At 41.3% G+C, this 24066-nt stretch overlaps 1 protein-coding gene across 2 annotated transcripts in view; it reads left to right on the forward strand.

Moving 5' to 3' along the window:
- Positions 1-17441, forward strand: part of kank4 (KN motif and ankyrin repeat domains 4) — a 90660-nt gene extending 73219 nt beyond the window's left edge. For both annotated transcript variants that reach the window (XM_084067612.1, XM_084067613.1), the window contains 7 exons: positions 4173-4263; positions 9483-9764; positions 11410-11494; positions 12035-12254; positions 13174-13316; positions 15944-16144; positions 16942-17441. In XM_084067612.1, coding sequence (XP_083923738.1) covers positions 4173-4263; positions 9483-9764; positions 11410-11494; positions 12035-12254; positions 13174-13316; positions 15944-16144; positions 16942-17061 — 1142 coding nt within the window. In that variant the 3' untranslated portion in view covers positions 17062-17441. The remainder of the gene's footprint in view (positions 1-4172; positions 4264-9482; positions 9765-11409; positions 11495-12034; positions 12255-13173; positions 13317-15943; positions 16145-16941) is intronic.
- Positions 17442-24066: the final 6625 nt, after the last annotated feature.

The raw sequence follows: 24066 nt of genomic DNA on the forward strand, positions 1-24066 counted from the left end.
CCCTGATTGAAGCAAAATGAACAAGCTGAAATTACAAGATAACAAGTATGACAAAAACACTCCACTTCTGCAAAATTTGTAGCAAATTGGTATGCCAACCTGAACATGTATTTTCTGTTTACTAACTAGCTGTAGAGAGGGTGAGTCCCCTGTTACTGAACAAACACTCCATAGCAATGATTACTATTGAATTATAGAGCTTTTAACACTTATTTAAAAAAAAATCACTTACAGCACCTTTTGAATGAAAGTAAGAAAATATTGTAGCTGCAATATTGTCCTTGTTTATATTTAAATGTTCCCCTCTATGCCATTTCATCCAGAATCAGTAATAATATTTCCTCTACTCTGAATGTTGTGTGAATATCCCTCTTTCACTTTACAATCAAGGACAATATCAGGTTTCCTTGGTGGCTTCCTACTATAATGAAATGAATGCTGAACTATCAACCTCTTGAGGCTTTTCAAAACACTCGGATATTCCCTTCAATATTCTGTTATTTTCAGCCTGACAGAAAGTGAAATGCCATCAACCTTGTCATTTATCATCTCGCCAATGATGATTCCCCCGTAAACCGCTCTGTTGAAACTGTGCCAGCTGGACAGAGATTTATTTTCCTCATGGCCTGCCCTGACTCCATAGATTTCTATTGACTTCTATATATCATCGTTATCAGGGTTCCTGTCTTGGCCATTAGCATTATAACATTATATAGCACAGTAGATATAGTCATATAGACACAAACACAGGACAGAAAGAGGTATAGATCAGTCTGCGTGTGAGGAGTCATATTTTACTCAATCTCACCATATTGCAATAAGATAGGCCAGGGTTTATTTATTTGATTTGTCTTGGTTTTGAAATTCCAAAACTCTTCCAAAGGAATTCCTCCATTGACAGTGTGAAGGCTAGACTAAATCTGATTTCCTTTCCTTTCCTACTAGCTTAAAGTGTTTGGACTTGGATAAGGTACATTTATGCCATTGTGACAGCCAGTAGCTAGAATTCCCCAGTCAGAAATCTTCAGCTTTTTTCGGAAGTCATGTAATGTTTCCCCAATAAATTGACAACTCGTTTTATTCTTCCCATTACTCTTTAGCATCCAGTACCAAATTTGAAAAATGCTTAACGGCATAATGGCCCCATGGGCAACTCACTGCTAATGTACTTCTCTATCATAACACTAAGCCTTTGGTGTTCCGTCCTGACAGTACAGCTTTCTATGTGTCTGCAGAGTTTCAGATCACACAGTGGATGTACTGTATTGTCTAGGTCAGGTCAAGACCCCTCCCAAGTCTAACATAGCTATTGGCTGTAATAAGCAAAGGTGAGGCAACACATGTTTCAGAGCACAGGCTAAATGACACGGTTGGATGGCTTCCAAGTACACATCAAATATGTATTCCCTACTTGGCACATCTTCTCAGCTCACAGGCAAAAGCCCCCCCCCCCCTACACACACACACACACACACACACACACACACACACACACACACACACACACACACACACACACACACACACACACACACACACACACACACACACACACACACACACACACACACACACACACACATAGACACACACATCAACTGTGCCTTTATTACTTCCCTTGACATCTCCTTGTTGTGTTTTTGGCCCACAAGCTAAAGTACAAAATTGCTCTGCCATCACATTTATTTAATATTTAGAGTTCAATTTAAGTTCAGTGGGGAAGAGTGTGTGTGTGTGTGTGTGTGTGTGTGTGTGTGTGTGTGTGTGTGTGTGTGTGTGTGTGTGTGTGTGTGTGTGTGTGTGTGTGTGTGTGTGTGTGTGTGTGTGTGTGTGTGTGCTCATCCGCAGACATATGCTTTGGTGCATGTTTACGCATCTTCGACATTTGAGAGTCTCAGTCTGGTTTCTATTACCCTGCTGCGTTACAGCAGTGTTCCCACTCCTGCTGGAAAAGGATTCACTACTATCACAGCAGGAGCCAAAACTCTCCCTACTGTATCCAGTCATTGCAGTGTTCCTCATTAGCGTTGTCCGGTAGATATATATAGTGTAAACATAGCTCGTTTCCTGGATTTAATAAGTACAGTATACATACAGTACATTCTACCTACTGTATCAGCATTACAATAATTCCAACCACATGAATGTTGGCATTGGACAATGCTGTTGCCATACCTAGGACCTTACTTTACTGAGAAACGTACAGTAATCCCATTTGAATGGTACTTTAATTGTTGTATAGCGCTGTGTGCCATTGTTTACTCACACTGATCTCATTAGGGTCTGTGTGTGGAATGTACAGATAGGGCCTCCTGGAGCCAATTTTTGTGCCAACACAGGGTTTCCACACCATTTGATGAGCTCTGCTGGCTTGTAATTATCTCCTCCAGCTGAAGGTGTGGCGAGAGATCATGTTCTCGCCCCTGTCTGTGTGTGTGTGTGTGTGCGTGTGCGTGTGCGTGTGCGTGCGTGTGCGTGCGTGCGTGTGTGGGTGTGGGTGTGGGTGTGGGTGTGTGTGTGTGTGTGTGTGTGTGTGTGTGTGTGTGTGTGTGTGTGTGTGTGTGTGTGTTAGTACAGAGCTAATCTCGCAAACCGTTGGACTGTTCAGTGCCAAACTTTCTGTGCACGCTGTCAGTAGGCCAAGGAAGACACTCCCTGAATATTGTTTTCCCAATTTGTCAATGACAACTTTGGTATTTAATATTTCAGTGAATGCATTACCTCAGACTTACCGTTCCTCTGTCTGGAGTACAATATGAAGGAGTAGCCTGTGATGTCCCCGTTCATACGAAAGTGTCACACATACACATGTCTGTGTATGTGGGTTGAGATGGCATTGGTTAGCTTTAGAGGCTCTGCATTTGTTTGATTCTTTATTCTTTATTACTGTATAGCTCCGAGATGAGGTTCCTCGTTTGTCTCTGCCGTTTGAGTCGGACATTGTCGCACATTTTCCACTTTACATGTTTCTTACCCCTTTCTGCCCATCGTATCCAAAAAGTAAAGCATTTCCGCCACTCTCTCAGATGTTTTAAGTTCTAGCGCACCATAAAAGCTATCCAACGAGTTGAAGAAAGTATTTAATTTGCCTCGGTCTTCATCCGGTTACATGTTTTTAAGATATTGCGCAAGAGTTGCGCCCTTAGAGATAACATTACTGATTCCCCTACTGGTCAAATGCTGAATTGCATCTTCTAATGCAAAATATTATGGAACCGGATGAAGACCGAAGCAAATTAAATACTTTCTTCAACTCGTTGGATAGCTTTTATGGTGCGCTAGAATTTAAAACATCTGAGAGAGTGGCGGAAATGCTTTAATTTTTGGATACGATGTGCAGAAAGGGGTAAGAAACATGTGAAGTGGAAAATATGCGACAATGTCCCACTCAAACGGCAGAGACAAATGAGGAACCTCATCTCGGAGCTATACACCGGAGGGAGAGGTTCCGTCGGAGCTACGCGCACACATGTGTACACTATGAAACCCAGGCACAGTATAGTACACATGCACACATATACAGGAAAGTGGTTACATTCACATGCACAGGGAACTCAGACAAACACACTCACAATGAAACCTGAGAGAATCATTGGCAGTCTCTCTGCACATTGTAAATGGATGTGGACAGCTCCCGTGGAAGGTGATGGAAGGTGTCAAAAATTGCTTAAATTAAAGGACAATTGTTGGCAGACTGATATTGCTTTTCTTCCAGTTTGCCCCAAAATTGTTTTGGAGGGGCTGTTTTAACGTATCATTGTTTCTTTCTTTCTTTTTTTTTTACGCTGCTGAATAATAGGAATGCATACTGTGGTATAATGCTTCCAAAAACTAACTAAATAAATGCAATAATAGAGCCTGACCAATGCCAGATTTAGTCAAACAAAATTCCCAAAAAAAAAAAAAAAACTTAGTAACATGCCCAAAATAGGGACATCAGGTTGAAAGTGGTCAAAATTGGTACAAATCGGCTGCATACAGTAATTGTCGATAACGATGTCATCAAAAACGTTTAATGGTGGCTGGTAGGCTACTGTATATCGGCCAGGTCAGGCTTTACAATATGACACCCAATCACTAATCACAGACAAACTCATACGCACAGTAATATTTGCCTGTAACCTGATAACCCTCTCTCCTCCTCCTCTTCATCTATCTCCCCTCTACTCCAGGTCTAAAATCTATAATGAAGAAAAACGGCGTTGACAAGCAGGGGAACAGGGGAGCCAAGAAAAACCTGAAATTTGTTGGGGTGAACGGAGGGTAAAGTATATATTTTTAATTAACATCCCATCTCCATTTAGTCTACCGTTTGTGCTTGCTCTTTGTGAGGAGGACTTCCGGATTAATAGTTAGTTGCGAGCCAGTGTCGCGTGCCAAAAATACTGTAGCTGATCTACAAGCTCACAATGCATCATGCTACAACACGTTGTGAGCTTGTAATCTGCAATTTCCGGTGCGCAACACCGCCGTGCAACTAAGTATATTGTAAATCGGCCCTCCAAACACCAGGGATTACACATGTATCTTTTTTGCAGTTGTCAAGTTAATAGCAGTCCCCAGCCCCAAGGGAGGCTGAGAAGGATTAGTCAGTCAGCTAGAAAAGTATGGAAAGAAAACTAGCAAGTAATTCCTGAATCAAATATTAGGTGCTTCTTCTGTGAAAAAGCATAACATGAAATGGAAAGAGAATCTTAGAATTCCACTATATTTGCTAGTGTGTTGAATATTGGTTTCTGGATTTGTAGATCAGTCCTCCATCCTACTGACCTTCCTTTATCGACACAAAACCCCAACCCTACCATTAAATAAATAAATATTGTTCTGAATGATGCACTTCAGTAGGTTGTACTGGCATTCACATCAGAACTCGTGGTTTGGACTACTTCATGTTACAGTATGGTTATTGTACGGTAGGCCTATGGCTGGTTTCACGCGTGCACGCACGCACGCACACTCACTCACTCAACTCACACATTATGTACATGTGTCAGACAGCCGTAGTTGAGAGCTTTAACCTCACACTGCGAAATTATTCGATCTGTTTGGGAGCCAGCACTAGTTTACTGGCACTGCAATTAAACACCTGGATGTGTACACACACACACACACACACACACACACACACACACACACACACACACACACACACACACACACACACACACACACACACACACACACACACACACACACACACACACACACACATTTTAATCATTTATTTATGTCCACATAAGAGATACAATACAAGGACACAAATATTACAAGGTGCTGTCAAAAATGTACAGTCAGCAAATCATGGACAAATACTCCCACACCTTTTAGGGGTACAAATAACAGCGTCTTCACCATATTTGGCGGCTACCGATAGTAGAAGAGATTCCACAGAATTTTGCAAGCCGTTTGGCTGCTTTTTTTGGCATCCCAAGTTGTTGGAAGCCTCTTACAACCAACCTATGTACATGTCCTAGGCTGCCAAAGATAAACACAAATAGATTGCACCTATAACCTAGCTCTGTGATGGTATGGAGGAGCGGCTGGTATTTAATGACTTTGGTCATAAAAGCTTCCTCTAAGCTAGAACACACACACACACACACACACACACACACACACACACACACACACACACACACACACACACACACACACACACACACACACACACACACACACACACACACACACACACACACACACACACACACACACACACACACACACACTATCTCAGTCTCATGCTGTGTTCACTTTAGCAAAGGCTACAAGTCATTTTCAATGGAAGCCAACTGCATGAAGTTACAAACTGACGCCTGACACTTGTCATTGTGTGACGGTCATCAGTATGCTGTACTTTTTTCAGCGCTCCAATGATGCAGTGAAGAGTAAATCAGTCTTTTGTTTCATAATTTACACTCACCTCTCCCCACAAAACCAGTTGCCTGTGCACTTTAAACCTAAGCGTTTCATGTACATGTACAGTATACAGTGTGGTTTGAGCAACACTTAAACAGTAACTTGGCAGCGATGTAGCTGGTCATGCTTGATATATCATAATGCATACCAGAATGCAGACAGATTATTCTGCATTATGGTAACATAATGCAGATTGATCGCTCATTCATTAACATAATGCAGACAGTTCGTTGTCAATATACAGTAATGTAAACTGATCATTCATTCTGTTATCATAATGCCTCAGACTCAGTGGACATCTAAGCCACAACTTCTGTTTCATGTTGGATACAGAAAGTATATAAACTTGCGCTACATCTTGAAAGCAATGTTGTTGAAAAATGGGACACGCCAAGCTTTTTCTTTGTTCACCAACTAATCTTATTATTTTGTCTGCTGGAGTGTGAAAGTTTCACCTTAAGGCGACAATTCTTACTTTTTTTCAGCTAGGCCACAGCTGTATTATAAGTATTGTGTCCTGCTTGGGTTCATCCCTAATCATAACATCATGGCTTTGAATCAGCCTCCTGTTGTGTTTCATCTCCTGCTTTCTACGCTCTATTTCCTGCCTCTTCCAACTGTGCTGCGGCAATAAGACAGCGATGACTTAAGGCTAAACTAGGCTCAAATCTAACACACCAGAGAGACTGTCCTAGAGCGTTCCTCCTAAATCGGTTTAGTGGTAAATGCCACTTTAATGGCTTATCATACAGAACAGTAACAAGTCAGAATAGCAAATACTTGCTTGTATTGAGAGAGAGACGTACGAGAGAGAGAGACACGTACAGTGAAGAAGACTGAGAACTAGATTGAATCTCGCAGTGGGAAGCATCACCTGTCATTTTCACAAAGGAACTTGTGTCATTCAGTGTCGAACATACAGTATGGTCAACACTACATTTCCACTTCAGTCTCTTTGAACAGATTCTATCCTGGTTGTTTTAGAGATGTACCAAGTTTCAGTATAGCTATGGACCTGTTTCTGCACAGAGATGGCAATTAAGTGCCATCTTACATGCACTGAAACACATGTACATTTTAAACGTTGTATTTTAGTGTTTTACCATATTTCTATTTGTAACAAACTTTTCACTTGTTTAAGTATGTTTGTGCTTCTATTTTATTCTATTCTATTTTATTTATGAAGGGTTTATGAAGATCCACACGTTTTAACCACTTACCAGCTACTCTACAAGCTCACGTGTTGTGAGATTGTAGTTGGGCTATTTTCCTTCTTTTTTTTATGGACATTTTTGAACATTTTCACCTGTAATGACATACCCAAAATAGGGATGCCAGGTCAAGATATTTTACCTCTCAGCTAAGGCCTTCTATAGAGAGACAAGCTTCCTTGTGTGGACAGAAAACTTTGTGTTTGTCTCATCTGTAGAAGGTCTAGTCATGCTCTGCTTGTTATGCATCTCTCTCTCTCTCTCTCTCTCTCTCTCTCTCTCTCTCTCTCTCTCTCTCTCTCTCTCTCTCTCTCTCTCTCTCTCTCTCTCTCTCTCTCTCTCTCTCTCTCTCTCTCTCTCTCTCTCTCTCTCTCTCTCTCTCTTTCTCTCTCTCTCTCTAACTAACACACACACACACACACACACACACACACACACACACACACACACACACACACACACACACACACACACACACACACACACACACACACAGGTACACACGCATGCACACAGGTTATACATGCACATATATGCACATAGTCCCCTGAGTTCCGCTGGAATCCAGGGAATGTTGTGGCCGCTGAGTAGTAAATTGTGTGTGCGCCTGCGTGCATGCGTGCGTGCGTGCCGCTCTCAACATAGCATGAATGAGCAGCATTCAATAAGAGACTTATCTGATCGTCGGCCCCACATATAGGTTCTTTCATACAGTATATCACAACACACGTGCACAGTGCACACATACTCACACTCACACACTGAAACACTCACATACAACATCCACACATGAACTATATCACCTGCTTTCATAGATAGAATTTGCCGTTACTGAACAAGGTTGGGTTTTGTTCAACACTGTGTGTGTGTGTGTGTGTGTGTGTGTGTGTGTGTGTGTGTGTGTGTGTGTGTGTGTGTGTGTGTGTGTGTGTGTGTGTGTGTGTGTGTGTGTGTGTGTGTGTGTGTGTGTGTGTGTGTGTGTGTGCGCGCCATGTTATGGATGTATGGGGCCACAGTTGTACTGGATCACTTTCACATGATGCTTCATAAACAGGCTAATTGATCAATACTTATTTATCTAGCCTTGACCTGTGTAACTTCAATGCTTTCCTTTTCATTTCAACATACAAGTCTCACTGATGTGGCATGTGTGTGTATGTGTGTGTGTGTGTGTGTGTGTGTGTGTGTGTGTGTGTGTGTGTGTGTGTGTGTGTATGTGTGTATGTGTGTGTGTGTGTTCTTTGCATGCATAACGTGGAACAAACATGGAAAATCCTTCAAAAGTACAACATTTTGTTGACCCTTATCTGAAAACACCATTTTAGGGATAATAATATTTAATGATAAGGGTGTTATTTTAACCAAGAAAGTGTACGGAACAGGAAATGAGGATGTGAACAGACTTTATGTATAGTATAATGAGTTTGCTTTGGACCACTGAACCACTTAACCACAAAACAATTCAAATTATTTATAAAATAGCTAATCTACAGTCTTACGACGCATATCTTGTAGATAAGCAGATTTTCTAAATTGTTCTAATGTTCTTATAGCTGAGTGGGTAGAGAGGGAAACATAAGGTCCCGGGTTCGCATTTGCGCCCCAGCCCTGGTCTATGTGTCGAAGTGTCCCTGAGCAAAACACACTTAAGCCATAACCACTTGAACCTATTGAGCTTGTAGATTGGCCATTTTGGTGAAGAGATTTGGTGTATATATACATTGACAAAAATGCCACCATAGAAGTGAAGGGGGGGAGTTATATTATAATGACATGGCCAAAATCGGGATGGGATGACAGGGTTAAAGAGGTTAAAGGGATAGTTCACCTACAAAAAATAATTGTTTTCTATCGATTAGTCACCAAATGGAGACTTGAATTCATGGATATTTTTTTGTTTTTGTCACATTCCTAAGCCAATAATTTGATGACCAGCGGACCGGTAGGCAGCGGTTCCGGTAGGAGACACAAAGGAGACTCTTTGTGTCTCTTACCGGAACCGATGCCGGTCGTCAAATTATTGGCTTAGGAATGTGACAAAAACAAAAACATAGGCCTGGGCCGTAGCGTGACGGTCCAGGCACCCTAGGCTGCAATGCCAGCCTGACAGCGTGTCGCGGGTTCGACTCCCGTTCCCGACGACCTTTGCTGCATGTCACCCCCCATCTCTATCCCCATTTCCTGTCAGCCTACTTTCCCTGTCCCTCTAAATAAAGGTATAAAAAGCCAAAAAAAAAATCTTAAAAAAAAAACATATTCATGAATTCAAGTCTCCATGGGGTGACTAATCGATAGAAAAAAAGTCATTTTGGGGGTGAACTATCCCTTTAACTGTGTTTCTATACTCCCCAGCTATGAGACCACATCCAGTGAGGAGTCTAGCGGAGACGAGAAGAGCCGGCATGAGAAGGAGGAGGAGGAAGAGGAGGAGGAGGACAGCTCTGAACCCGAGGTAGAGCAGGAGAAGGAGCCTCAGGCAGCGGAGGAGCCCAAGGAAGCGGCCCCGTCGCAGGAGGAGACAGCCGAGGCTCTCACCCAGGGAGGAGGTGTTGTGTCTGGGGAGAAGGAGGCTGAAGGAGGCCTGCAGGCTCCAGAGGGCAGCCTGGAGTTCCAGGAGGAGGAGGGCGCCACAGGGTGAGACACACAGGGAAGGATATCTAGATCAGTGGCTCTCAAAGTGGGACCCAGGGACCCCTCGGGGGTCCTTGAAGGGGTTCCAGGGGCCCCCCAGCTAAATGTGTTAATATAGCATCACAATCAGTTTAAGCGCTTTAATGCGATGCATTAAAGCTCATAGCACGATGCGTTGTGATCTTGTAGATCTGCTATTTATGAAAGATGTTGAAACATTTGGAGTGTTTTGGAATCCTCTCTTCTGGGAGTCCCTGGCACAAAATCTTTTTCAGATGGGGGTCCGAGGCCTAATACATATGCATTTGGGGGTCCTTAACATGAACATTTTTGAGAATCACTGATCTAGATGATGACGTTGTCTTTCGGTTTCAGTGCGAGGGTTGTCAGCTAGAGACAATGCAGTGCTTTGTTTATGTCCAGCTGCAGCCTATAGGCTGCATGAGACAGGTGCTGAATGATGCTGCAATATTGTCCGCACGCACGCACACACACACACACACACGCGTGCGCGCGCGCGTACGCACGCACGCACGCACACACGCAGTTCTGCCCCCATAAGCCAAATAGCCAGCAGCATTGTCCTTCTCACCGTTCGCTGTTCCCTGAGTCAATCAACTGTCTCAGGTATGTGGAGGCTGGGGGCATAGGAACCACACATTAGATGGAACGGTGGGCTTTTTATTAAACAATCACTCACCACCTGTCTCTTGTGTGTGTGTGTGTGTGTGTGTGTGTGTGTGTGTGTGTGTGTGTGTGTGTGTGTGTGTGTGTGTGTGTGTGTGTGTGTGTGTGTGTGTGTGTGTGTGTGTGTGTGTGTGTGTGTGCGCGTGCGTGCGTGCGTGCGTGCGTGCGTGCGTGCGTGCGTGCGTGCGTGCGTGTGTGTGTGTGTGCGCGCGCGCACGCGCGTGTGTGTGCGCGCGTGTGTGTGTTACTATAGTTGAGGGCCAAATATTCCCGCAAGTATAGTAGAATTATAGTAGAACATAGGGCCTCAGTCACAAAGCTCTTTTTACAATATTTTAGTGTAGCCAATGTGGGATTCACGAAACGTCTGCACAGCGCATCCATAGATGTATCACATGATGAATCCCACCAATCAAAATTGTGTTGTCATTTATTTGTTAATCATTTGCATAGATCATGCACGGAAGGGTAATGTTAACAAGAAGAGGAGCCTGCTCCGTAGTACTGTACGTCATTGATGCTTGTGAGGTTGTAGATCTGGTGTATTTGGCAAGCGAGTCCCTCGCGTGATGGATTATCAGCTCAGCTGAACTTTTGTGTGAGTGGCTAAACTAAAGTATTGCTCTCATGTGTAAATGAGAAGAAGTTTTCCAAAGTGTTTTCCAAAGTTTAAGCAGCGATGTCACAGGACCCATTGTCCACTGTCGGGCAGAAATGTTGTTATCTCCATATTTCAACTTTCCCTGCTACATCATCATACAAGAGTGTCACACAAAAGTAGTGAAAATAGCAGCTGTACAAGTTGCGACACGTTGTGAGCTTGTAGATCGGCTATTTTCACAAGTGTTTTTGTATTACTTAAAAGGAACGTTTTTTGGACATATAGGTTTTCCACCCGACAGGAACGATAAGCATAATAACACCTCAGTCGCTCACTGTGTTGTGATGTCTTTTTGTTCAGAGAACAGGTTAACCAGACCTTCATAGATGCCTGCCTTTATGTCAAGGATCGCATGGAAGAGGTTTCTTCTCCAGATAAAGAAATGGTAAGGATTCCCTCCGTCCTTCTGATTGTTGTGAATCAGTGTACCTTCTGAGGACACGAGGTGTGTTTGTGTACATGCCATGTGGTGTCTTTATCTTCATAGTAAAATAAAAATGATTTTGGCATCAGGGTAAATTCTCACCGTACCATTGACCACATTCACATGGCAGCCATTTTGCTCTCATGTCATACTTGACAGGGTGGGCTTGGCCCTGTCGTATTATATACATTATATACAAGAGCAAAATAGCCACGGTGTGAATATGGTAAATTCCTGGTTTTAAACCTTAGAAACGTAGATAAAGATTCCAAAATGCTCTACAACTGTTAACCACATGAACCCTAGCGTTACTATTCTTAGTATATAATGATCTTGTAGATCAGCCTTTTGGCGAAGAGATTTAGTGTAAAGGGTCAAAAGGAGGGGACCAAGTACTGTACAGAGCCCTGGGGGACCCCAACAAATTATATTGGGGTTAAGACTATAAATGTGGTGGGCATGGTGGAAATGGAACCATTAGGTGTGTATTGTCTCTCTCAGCGTCAGGTTCTGTTGGTGCTCTATCAGGAGTGGTTCAAAGTGTCCAGTCAGAAAGACTCCCTGGCCGACACCGTCACCTTATACCTGCGACAGGTGGGCTTGACCACACCAACCCTGCTGCCATACGTTGTTAACCTGACGGATGGCAATGGGAACACAGCACTCCACTACAGCGTGTCTCATTCCAACTTCCCCGTGGTCAAACTGCTTTTGGATACAGGTGAGAGCATGAGATGCATAGACATACTGTACAGTCTAGTTGGGATTGGGTAGAATCCACCAAAGCGTTTTTTGTCCTGAGCCCAGTGTATGCCTTGAATGGTTTTCAATGGGAGCTTTTTACAGTATGCTACAAACGGCAGTAGCATGACAAGGCGCTGAACTGTGCACACATAGCGTTTTAATCTGGTCGCCGGCAGTATGCAATGTAAGAAACAATCGGACAAAGTGATGTCAACGAGGACTCTTCATTGTCGTGTACTGGCAGCGTACACAAAACGTTTGTCACCAACTTGTCCAACAGTTTGAAAGTTTAGCCGTGCACTAGTGATGCGCGGGTAGACCTATAACCCTGCGGGTTGACCCGTAACCTTGCGGATCGGGGCAGGTTAGGGTCACAAGCTCATTTTGGCAGGTTGACCAACACAAATCATTGAACTTACCCTTTAACTGCAAGATGATGTTATTTAAACCAAATTGTAATGTATTTTTATTATTTGTTTAAATGTTTTTATTGGTGAAAAGACATAACATAAAAGACATAAATTACATAAAATGCATCTTTAATAGTTTGACTGGATAACAAAACATTTTCAGCTCTCAGTCAGTCGCTGAAAATCAATCCATGCTAACAGATGAACAGGCACGCATCTAATTATCTGTGAAACTATGAAGCTTTTAAACATAAATGTATAGTAGATGAAAATAAACACAAATAAACGTGATTCAACTACATGTTGCACTCCTGCTTAGCTGTGAAAAATCCACTCCTGCGTAGAGGTACGGAGTTGAAGAGACAAACGGGAGACAAACATTACTTTACAGAGATGCACAGTCACAGACAGTAGGCCGATTGTGCATTACACGTCACTGTAAACCGCTGAAACATGTTTCCCAACATGTTTCTTGTGTGTGTTCAGGCTTATGTGAGACAGATAACGTGAACAAGGCAGGCTACACAGCGGTAATGTTGGCCGCGCTGACGGCTGCAGAGAGCCCCGATGACCTGGAGGTGGTGCTACAACTGTTGAAACGGGGAGAGGTCAACGCCCGATCCAGTCAGGTACAGTATGCACACAAACACACATGCAGGTGTTTGGGCAGATGAATGGAGGTATGAATGGTATGAATGGATGATTAGTGGTAGAGCAAACTGCTTGGGAATCAGAGGGTTTCCGGTTCTATGCCCTGCTCCTCCTGGCTTAGTGTCCAAGTGTCCTTGAGCAACACACACTGTTTGCCTTTGCCGTCTGTATAAATGCACCATTTACCATTTTTGCATACACATTTTACATACATATCTTTGCCCACTATGTACAGAAACTCACTATGTACAGAAACTCTCACACACGCACGCACGCGCGCGCACACACACACACACACACACACACACACACACACACACACACACACACACACACACACACACACACACACACACACACACACACACACACACACACACACACACACACACACAAACACAATCACACACAAATATCTGCACTCAGTGGTCACTTTAGGTGGATCTACCTTGTTTATTGAGAACAAAAACCCCTTAGGAAAAGTTTTACTGAGGTAATAAATCATGTGAGAAGTATGGTCATTTTCATGGTCATTTTCATCGACTGCGTTGAACGCACCTTTCGGCATTGGCTTCATGTTTCAGACTGGAGGCTTTCTGCTTAGCTGGAACAGATTATTTACACTACAGTGTAGGGCAAGCAGACATGCTCAAGAGATGAGACATTGGGCGAATGGGCAGGATATGCATGTGATGTAGGCAGCGTGGAGCGTGGTGTGGTGGTTGATGCCAGACATGGTGGTTCCAGCATCTCCGAAACAGAAAAAAAAACACCTTGTTAATGAGAGTGGTCATGAGAGTGGTCAACCCATTAAAACCGGGAACGCATCTGTGTAACCACTTTAACCATTATTTTATGCTTTGGCTATTCAAAAATAGCAGATCTACAAAAGAAACGTTATTCAACTACATGTTGCACTCAGACTGCTTACAGTAGCTGTGAAAAATCCACTCTACTGCGTAGAGGTACATTGTTGAAGAGACAAATGAGAGACAAACATCACTTCACAGAGACGCACAGTCACAGACAGTAGGCCGTTGTAAATGCTCCCAACATGTTTCTTGTGTGTTCTGCTATTTTTGAAAAATCAACATTTTTGCAAATCTTTGAGTTTGAATATATCTCTGCTGTCCGGCAGGAACCAGCGAACTCTAAAATGTTCATTTTTCAGGAAATGAAAAAGTTAGGAGGTTTTGTCCATCATTGATAAGAACAGCTGAATGGACCTCCAAGCTCACAATGAGGTTGTAGGTCAAAAGGGGGTGGGGCCTGGAGTCAGCAAAACCAGCTAACTCCACCCCCCTTTGCTGGAGTTGGTTTAGCAGAAAGTTTGAGGGTCCAATGGAGTTAGCTGCTTTTGTCAGAAGCACTTTCTAATACTTTTCATTGGTTCAATATTTTTTTTCCAACACACAGACGTATAGGGTTTTCAATAGCACTGATTTATGGGGAAAAAATGCAAAAGCGGAAAAATGGAGTTAGCTGGTTCCTGCCGGACAGCAACGATTACATTGTTGAGCAGTGTAGCCGCTCCTATAAGTGGGGTTGCGACCCATGACCCATCCGTCGTGAAAATTTGTCTTTCGCTGTCCTGTGATTGGCTGATGAGTATTCAGACCACTCTGTGATTGGCTAGCGAGACGCATGATGAAATTCATAACCTATAAATAGCACCAAATCATTTTGTTTTTGAAGTGAGCTTCCATCACTGCGATGACCTTAAATAACACGCTCACTTCACACTGGGTGTGATTTTTATATATCTCATATTTTGAGATGGGGTGGCCAAATACATATCATTTTGGGGGCCCTTGACATGAAAAGGTTTGAGAACCAACTGATTATAGCAACATAAGTTGCATAAGAATCCCCATGAAGCAAAGATTTGAGTTAAATATGTTCGCTTTATAAAGTATATATTCAAAGATTTGCACACATTTTCACGATTTTCTGCTATTTTTGAATAGTCGTAAGTATAAGATAATGGTTACAATCTAAAAAGACAGATGCTTTCCCCGGTCTTAATGGTTTAAGTCAAGAGGAAGGCCACATATGCACCACGACAGTGGAGGAAAAAGCGGCGTTTCGACTGAACTCACAACTCATTGAACGTTGAAGCAGAAGAGGGAGGGGCACTTAATTAGTTGCGCCTACTATGGATTGTATAAAGGTGCATGTACATCCATCAAATGTAATGTGCTAAAATGGGCATGCTCGCTTGCACAAAAACACGAATGGGCGTACATTCTTGAATACATTACGGTAATTCTCCTCACCACGACATGCTTCTTTGTGGGCATGTCTGCAGAAAGGAACGTATTAGTCTATAAGCCTGGGGCTTACCAGTAATCCACATCTGTAAAACTCAGTTGACAGTGACCTGCACTCAGCCTAGCAGTCATCATCATCACCTCCACCTACATTGCTCTGTTCATTTTGTTTCCCCTTTTCTTTCTCCAGTTATCTCCTGTTTTACTCATCTTTTACCCATTTACACCATTCTCTTGTCCCTCCTTCCAATATCCTCCCAAATCACATTCCTCCTTGCCTTTCTCTGCATACCTATCCAAACCACATACCTGTGTCTCTCTCTCTCTTTCTCTAGGCCAGCCAGACCGGGCTCATGCTCGCAGTTAGCCACGGTCGCGTTGCCATGGTGAAGTTGCTGCTGAGCTGCGGTGCGGACGTCAACGCCCAGGACAGGGACGGCTCCACGGCGCTGATGTGCGCCTGCGAGCATGGACACGCAAACATCACCAGTCTGCTGCTGGAGACCGGACGGTGTGACACCGGCCTCACTGATAAGGTACACCGCTTTCCCTCCGGGTAGAGTTGAGCTCCTTTTGCATATGTGCGCGTGCAGAAAAACAAAAAGCAGCCGACCGTTTTCTCATGAGTGCTGAGCGCACACATTTTAAGTCTAATTCATACAGTGCCGGAAATTTGCTTTTGGCGAGCATCACAGTATAAATTAGGCTTTAGCCTCTAGTTGGGACACCGCTAGTCACTATGTCAGTGGCCTCAGCAGACAGGTATACGATGTTATACTGTAGCGGGTTTCATGTTGACTCGTTACAAGATTGTTCCACACTACGCTGAGATCTTACTTCATGTGTTGTGGTATAAGCAGGTTTTTAGACGATGTGATGGTGTTGATATACTAGTAGATATTATAGATGGATATTTAAGGACAGTTGGTGTCATTAATCTTGCTTTTGTTGTAGGGCCTTTTCATTAATTTAGATGTTGAAATGTTTTTGTTGATTCTCTTTATGTTCTTATTTCACACTGCACTTTTTGCATGTCTTGTTTTTGTACTGTGCTGTTCTTTGATTTTCTTTTTCCCCGGGCGCGCTGGGGAAAACTGAACCGGGTTGTAGTTCCGGGCACCACACATTGTTAATCCAGTCCTGGATAGATGGCAACCTTTTATATTTGTATGCCTGGCTCCTTGAACCACTGGACCCATGTTTCTGAGGTGCAGATGCTAATGGAGGATCTTCAACTTATGACAATACTGCCACTTGCTGGATAAGCAGCATAACTGCAATGTCTTTCATTTGAAGCAGTGACACTGACATGTGGCTTGTGCTTTGTCCCCAGGACGGCCAGACGGCCCTGGTGGTGGCTACAGCAGCCCCCCACCAAGACGTTGTTGACCTTCTGAAGGCCCACGACGAGGCCAGAGCTTCTGCCTCTGCCTCTGCCACAGCCCTGGACTGAGGCCCCCTGACTCGTCTTTACCAGCCCCTTGCCTCTTGCAACATCTGCCACCTCTTACTCGCCAAGCCCCTCCCCCCTCTACCAAATCAAGTGAACACAGGCAGAATCCATCGCACTGCCAAGGCTGCTTCACTCTCTCTCTTCCTAGCAGTGATATAGTGCTGCTAGCTGAGCAGCTGGGTATATTGTCTTACGGAGTGAACCATGAACTTAAAGGGTGATTTATACTTAGTTGCACGCTGTGTTACGCACCGAACATAGCTAATCTTGCTATATTAGGTGTGCGACACAAAAAAGGCATAACACTCTAGTGTCAAAGATAATTAGACTGTCGGGTGAGATTACAATTCCCATTTAAAAATAATGGATATATAGATATATAGATAGATCTATATCTATAGATCTATAGATATAGATACTGTATATATCTATATCTATCTATATATCTATCTATCTATATATATATATATATATATATATATATATATATATATATATATATATATATATATATATATATACACACACATACACACACAATGTATACTCCTGACTTCACAACTGCTGCAGGAGCTTACACCCAAGCCTCATTCAGTAACTCCTTTGATTCTTGAGCTTCAAATAACATTTTCCCACCATATCTCTGCCAACGTTCCGTGTGGGTGTTTACGACAGTATGGTGTCAGAAACTGGGCAGATAAGACTGCCAAAAAGGGACATTGCCATAGCAACAAGAGTGATTGACGGGGAATATGAGTGATGGGTGGGTGGATGGAGTGATGAATGGATAAATAGCTGCTTTGATATCATCAACAAGCTCCTCACAAAAAATCTTAAAAGCACATGATCTACCTTCCAAATATGATCATATTACAGAAAGAAAATATGTTTATCATTTCTTTTTTTTAAATAACATTGACCTCATTCTTTTTATATTTGGACATAAGCCATTATTGGAATCACATAAAAATATATAAAGATTATAGAGAATGTTATTCTATCAGAGTATTATGTTATTAGATTAACACATGCGCAAATGTATATTTTTTACTGCACTTTGTTTTACTGTTTGTAGTAGCCTATAATTATTCCTGTCATATAATTGGTGTCATGCAGAAACCTTAACAAACAAAAAGAAACTGGTTTAGGTGCAAACCACCTTGCGTTTCCTGTTTTTCATTTATTTAACATTTTGCAATGCCATAATCACTGTTTTGCTTACGGTATAAAAGAACAACAGAGGTTTCTGCAGGATGCCACAGATGGGGTTTTGTGTATGACCAGATCATAAAGAGACTCCCAGGTCTTCCAATAGGAAGGTTGTACTGATAAAAACAAAAAGGTGCTGCATGCCAATAAACAGTTGCTCCCTCTACTGGCTGTCCTAATGTACCACATCACAGTATGTTGTAATACTGTCTGTCTCCCTCTCTCTCTACTTTTCTGGAATTTACACAGGACCTTTGGCAAAGGTTTGATGTACTCGTGTTTTCTGGAATTTACACAGGACCTTTGGCAAAGGTTTGATTTACTCGTGGCTGTGCAAACATGTGAAAGAAGTTGATGAAAACGATCACAATGCTTTTGTCTAGAGTAGACAATAATGTCTCGTCCAGTCCTGCCTGTTGCATATAAACTGTGAAGAACCTCGCTAAACTAGATTTTTCGGACTGAATCCAACAGCTTATCAGAAGATCATACTTTGTCACTGCAGTGCCTAGCACAGCCATGAAATCCTCAAATGTTTGCCACAGTGAAATGTGTAAATACTCTTTACTCTCTTTCTTTCCTCCAATTCAAATATAATGTGAGGCTTGTTCGCTTGCTCATTTCAAAGCTATTGTATGCAACTGCTACAAAGTGCACAAAGAATGTTAGGCTGGCTGTGATACATTCCAGAGAAAATGTAGCTAAACTTGGCATGGACCTGCAGGACCCTGCATTGCAAGCCTGTTGAAGCACAGAATTTATAGTCAAACACAACAAATATGGATTTTGTTTTGTCACTGTTACCACAAAAGAACATCAATATCTAATCTGACCAAAGTTGAGCTGAGTGACAGTGTGTCTCTCTTGTCTTGAAATGTAAAAACAGAAAAACATGACATTTTTATTGTGTTTTTTTGGAATGCAGAGCAATATTATTGGAATACTACCTTGCCAATCATAAAACGAGGTGGTGGTTTGACTAGCCTTAAGAAGACAGGCCCACATTTTAGGTGCTGTAATGAAGCTGAATTCCATGGAGGGCAGTCTCTTTCTCTCCTGTTTACCAGACATCTAGACCCATATTCATAAAGAACAAGACAGGGGTATCTGAAATCATGTTTACTATTCAAAGTTTCTTGCCAGTGACCTCAGTAACAATGAAATGCTTTTAAGACTTTGGTTGGCCCTGTATGAAATGGAGACATGTACTGTGTTCATAGTATACTTGACTAACTTATTGACTAATTGATAAGCAAACTGTACTGTACAGTACTTAAGACTCGATGAGCCATGGAGAATTTTGAGTGGGGTGATGGGGCTCACTGGAGGTGGGCTTTATCCTGTAGGCTATATAGGGCAATACCACTGTTCATGTCTACGACAGTCCATTCGGAATCTATGAATATGAACACCTCTCCCAAAGCTAGAAACCAGACAACCAAAGTCCAAATAATTCTGTATTTCAGTTTACAGTATGATAGAATACAGTACTTCATATATTTTGGATCAATTCTTTGCTTAGAAGGAATTCACCAGGAAGTGGTGTATCTGGTATTTTGCCCATGCCATGCCATGACATGACAGAAACAGACTCTGGGATCTATGGCTTCTTGCTTTGTGAGAGCTGTTCATGTGAATTGTGATTTAGGGTGCCTCAAATATATTGGAGTTCACATTGGCATGCATACAGCATGTCCCACTGCCTTGAGAGCCATCTCGATTTCACAACCTCAAATTGCATTAAAAAAAAATTCATTCCCATAGGTTTTATAAATATGGGTCTTTACATGGAATAGTATAGACTGACCAAAAGATTCACCTCTGTCAGATAAAGTATACGAAAGCTATATGTAGCACTATATACCATGATTTCATTTACATGAAAAAAAGAAAAAAAAAACGTTTGTGATAGAAGATCAGCTTAATTAGTTTCTTAGCAATAAGGTGGTGTTTACACAAAAGCAGACAAATCTGTATTTAAATCCTTTCGTGGCTAATATCAGATTATATTCTATTTCCCTGGAAACAACCACATTATTTGCCACAGAAAAGTTTAATATTTGATATGTTCTGTCAATGTAAATTGAGCCTCAAGGGAAAAATGGGTCTAGCTCTTAATTTCTTGTGACCCAGCCTAGAGGGGTTTTATGGTGTAGCCAGTAATAAATACCCATTTAAAGGGATATTTCACTTTCAAAAAAACTTTTGGTCATTTTATTATCAACTCAGGCCTTTGTGAGCACCCCAGACAGTTTTTAAGTTGCTCGATTCAGTATTTAGATATTTACCCATTGTAACTTCAAACTCCATTTTAACCATGTGTTTTTCCAATAATATTTTTCATTTTTTTAATTTTATTTTTTTATTGTATTTATTTGTTTTAGTTTCCCCCCAAAAATATTAAAAAAGAAATGAAAAAAGTAATTGAAAAAACATGGCCCACTCGCGTATTAGGGGGGCGGTATGAGTCACCAGAACCAAGGACGGGTGTTTTTGATGAATCTAACATGGTTAAAATGGAGTTTGAAGTTACAATGGGTTTGTATAGGAAGGGGGCGTGTCTGATAAAATTAATATCAAATATCTAAATACTGAATCGAGCAATTTAAAAACTGTCTGGGGTGCTCACAAAGGCCTGAGTAGATGATAAAATGAACAAAAGTTTTTTTGAAAGTGAAATATCCCTTTAATCTGAGTCACATAAAGACATTTTATTTTCTGTTGCTGTAAATCCAGTCCAATACATGTACATAAAGTATTGTGAAAAATATCTATCATGTATTGTCTGACAGTTTCCTCTCAAATAATATTTAGTATTTATTCCAAATGTTATATTTTTACTGTATACAATATATGTATGCATGGACAAATATTCCACTGACTGTGTTGGGAAATAATTTGGTGAGAGATAATTGGCTGGTTCATGTTCATTTATAATTGGACAAGCTAGCGTATGAACTATTTTGTGTGCCCTTGAATTCTGACTACAGTGGTCAATTTGGCTGCCCTTTTACCTCAACCATTATCAGTGGGGATATTTTGAAGTAGACTCTAAACTGGCTTAACTACTTAAACTCTATATACTTCATTGCCCATACTAGGCGCCCTACATTTTCCCCTCTGCACCAAATACCTTCGTGAAAATAGTGATCTACAATCTCACAACACATCACAAAAGTTGTGAGCTTGTAGATCTGCTATTTTCGCCGAATGTTATAGGGTTCATGTGGTTAAGCTATAAGGGACAACTTCATCCGTGTTTGAAGACATGACTGAATATCAGAGTACGTAAATGACACGTAAAATGTAAAAACCTGTACTTGTATGTAATATTCCTTGTACAATGGGCTTGTATGTCATAAACCAGAGTTGTACTTCTGAATAAATAAATATAAAGATTGTTGAAATGATTTCTTACCTCATACAGTCTTCATAATGTGTGATAAATTCATGGGTTTCAATGTTTTCGTTACATCTGGATTTCAGTTCAGCAGCTTGGAATGTAACACAAATAACAGAAACAAAATGCACAAGCTTAAGCCCATAATTTCAACAACTTGGCTGTTGTTTGAACTCTTAAGAGCTTTTCTACCTGATACAACATACGTATACTTTCACATCGAAGAAATAGAAAAGTATATAGTAGACATTTTCATTCATAGTAGAAAATACTATGTAATCAAGAATGACCAGGTGTTGCCTAAATTAAAATATGCCATGTCATTTTTTTTTATCCCTAACATTCATCGAGCTCTGGACTTAGACATTTTTTTTCCGTTTCGGTAGTGACACTACCGAAACGAAAACAAAATTGTTCCCCCAAAAACCTGTTAGGAGTACGTTTCAGGCAATTTAAAGTTGATTGGTAGTGACTTTTTTGTGACTTTTTTTTTGGTCCCTAACATTCATCGAGCTCTGGACTTAGAATTTTTTTTCCCGTTTCGGTAGTGACACTACCGAAACGAAAAAAAAATTGTTCCCCCAAAAACCTGTTAGGAGTACGTTTCAGGCAATTTAAAGTTGATTGGTAGTGACTTTTTTGTGACTTTTTTTTTGGTCCCTAACATTCATCGAGCTCTGGACTTAGACATTTTTTTTCCGTTTCGGTAGTGACACTACCGAAACGAAAAAAAAAATGTTCCCCCAAAAACCTGTTAGGAGTACGTTTCAGGCAATTTAAAGTTGATTGGTAGTGACTTTTTTGTGACTTTTTTTTTGGTCCCTAACATTCATCGAGCTCTGGACTTAAATTTTTTTTTTCCGTTTCGGTAGTGACACTACCGAAACGAAAAAAAAATTGTTCCCCCAGAAACCTGTTAGGAGTACGTTTCAGGCAATTTAAAGTTGATTGGTAGTGACTTTTTTGTGACTTTTTTTTTGGTCCCTAACATTCATCGAGCTCTGGACTTAGAATTTTTTTTTCCGTTTCGGTAGTGACACTACCCAAACGAAAAAAAAATGTTTCCCCCAAAAACCTGTTAGGAGTACGTTTCAGGCAATTTAAAGTTGATTGGTAGTGACTTTTTTGTGAATTTTCCAGAGCTCGATGAATGTTAGGGACCAAAAAAAAAGTCACAAAAAAGTCACTACCAATCAACTTTAAATTGCCTGAAACGTACTCCTAACAGGTTTTTGGGGGAACAATTTGTTTTTCGTTTCGGTAGTGTCACTACCGAAACGGAAAAAAAATGTCTAAGTCCAGAGCTCGATGAATGTTAGGGACCAAAAAAAAAGTCACAAAAAAGTCACTACCAATCAACTTTAAATTGCCTGAAACGTACTCCTAACAGGTTTTTGGGGGAACCTTTTTTTTTCTTCGTTTCGGTAGTGTCACTACCGAAACGGAAAAAAAATGTCTAAGTCCAGAGCTCGATGAATGTTAGGGAGTAGGGACCAAAAAAAAAGTCACAAAAAAGTCACTACCAATCAACTTTAAATTGCCTGAAACGTACTCCTAACAGGTTTTTGGGGGAACCTTTTTTTTTTTCGTTTCGGTAGTGTCACTACCGAAACGGAAAAAAAAATTCTAAGTCCAGAGCTCGATGAATGTTAGGGACCAAAAAAAAAGTCACAAAAAAGTCACTACCAATCAACTTTAAATTGCCTGAAACGTACTCCTAACAGGTTTTTGGGGGAACTTTCTTTTTTTCGTTTCGGTAGTGTCACTAATCATTTGTAACTGATTCTACATAATATATACAAGCTATTGGTAGCTTGTTCATGTTTAACATATGCTTTGTTAAACATTCCTAAAGTATCTATAAATCCTTAGTACATGTTATTATGTGCCCTATAGTAAAGTGAAGACAGTTCATCATTTATGACTGTCTGTTAATGTGGACTTTCTCCTTACCTGTTGCAAACTACCTGGCTTTCATGAATGCAGACACCAAACAATTACTAGAATTATCATTCATGTTAAGCAAATGATGCGTAAGACATTCGTAAAGAGTATGTAAACCATTTGCAGACGTTATCATGAGCCTGAGCCTAGTTGCTTCTTTTGGGCTTGTTTTCATTTACCTGTCCGCTTGTTTCTTTTGCAAAATCTGGCAACACACTGATTACCTGCATTACACCTGCAGTAGCCTACTAGGGAGGAAGTGAACAGTGATGCAGTTGCAGACTGGACAGAAATATGTCTAATTCATGTTTTATGTGTTTTAACTGTCTTGTTGCAGGTGATCGAGGTAACATAAAATGGCTAATCTTACACACATGAAGTAGCATTATGACTAGGGGGTATTTTGATGGTGGCTGTTTGTATCCACAATGTTTGTTTTGATGTGTAGGCTA

This window comes from Gymnoscopelus microlampas (assembly GCF_963454915.1).
Source record: "Gymnoscopelus microlampas genome assembly, chromosome: 9".
NCBI classification, from domain to species: Eukaryota; Metazoa; Chordata; class Actinopteri; order Myctophiformes; family Myctophidae; genus Gymnoscopelus; species Gymnoscopelus microlampas.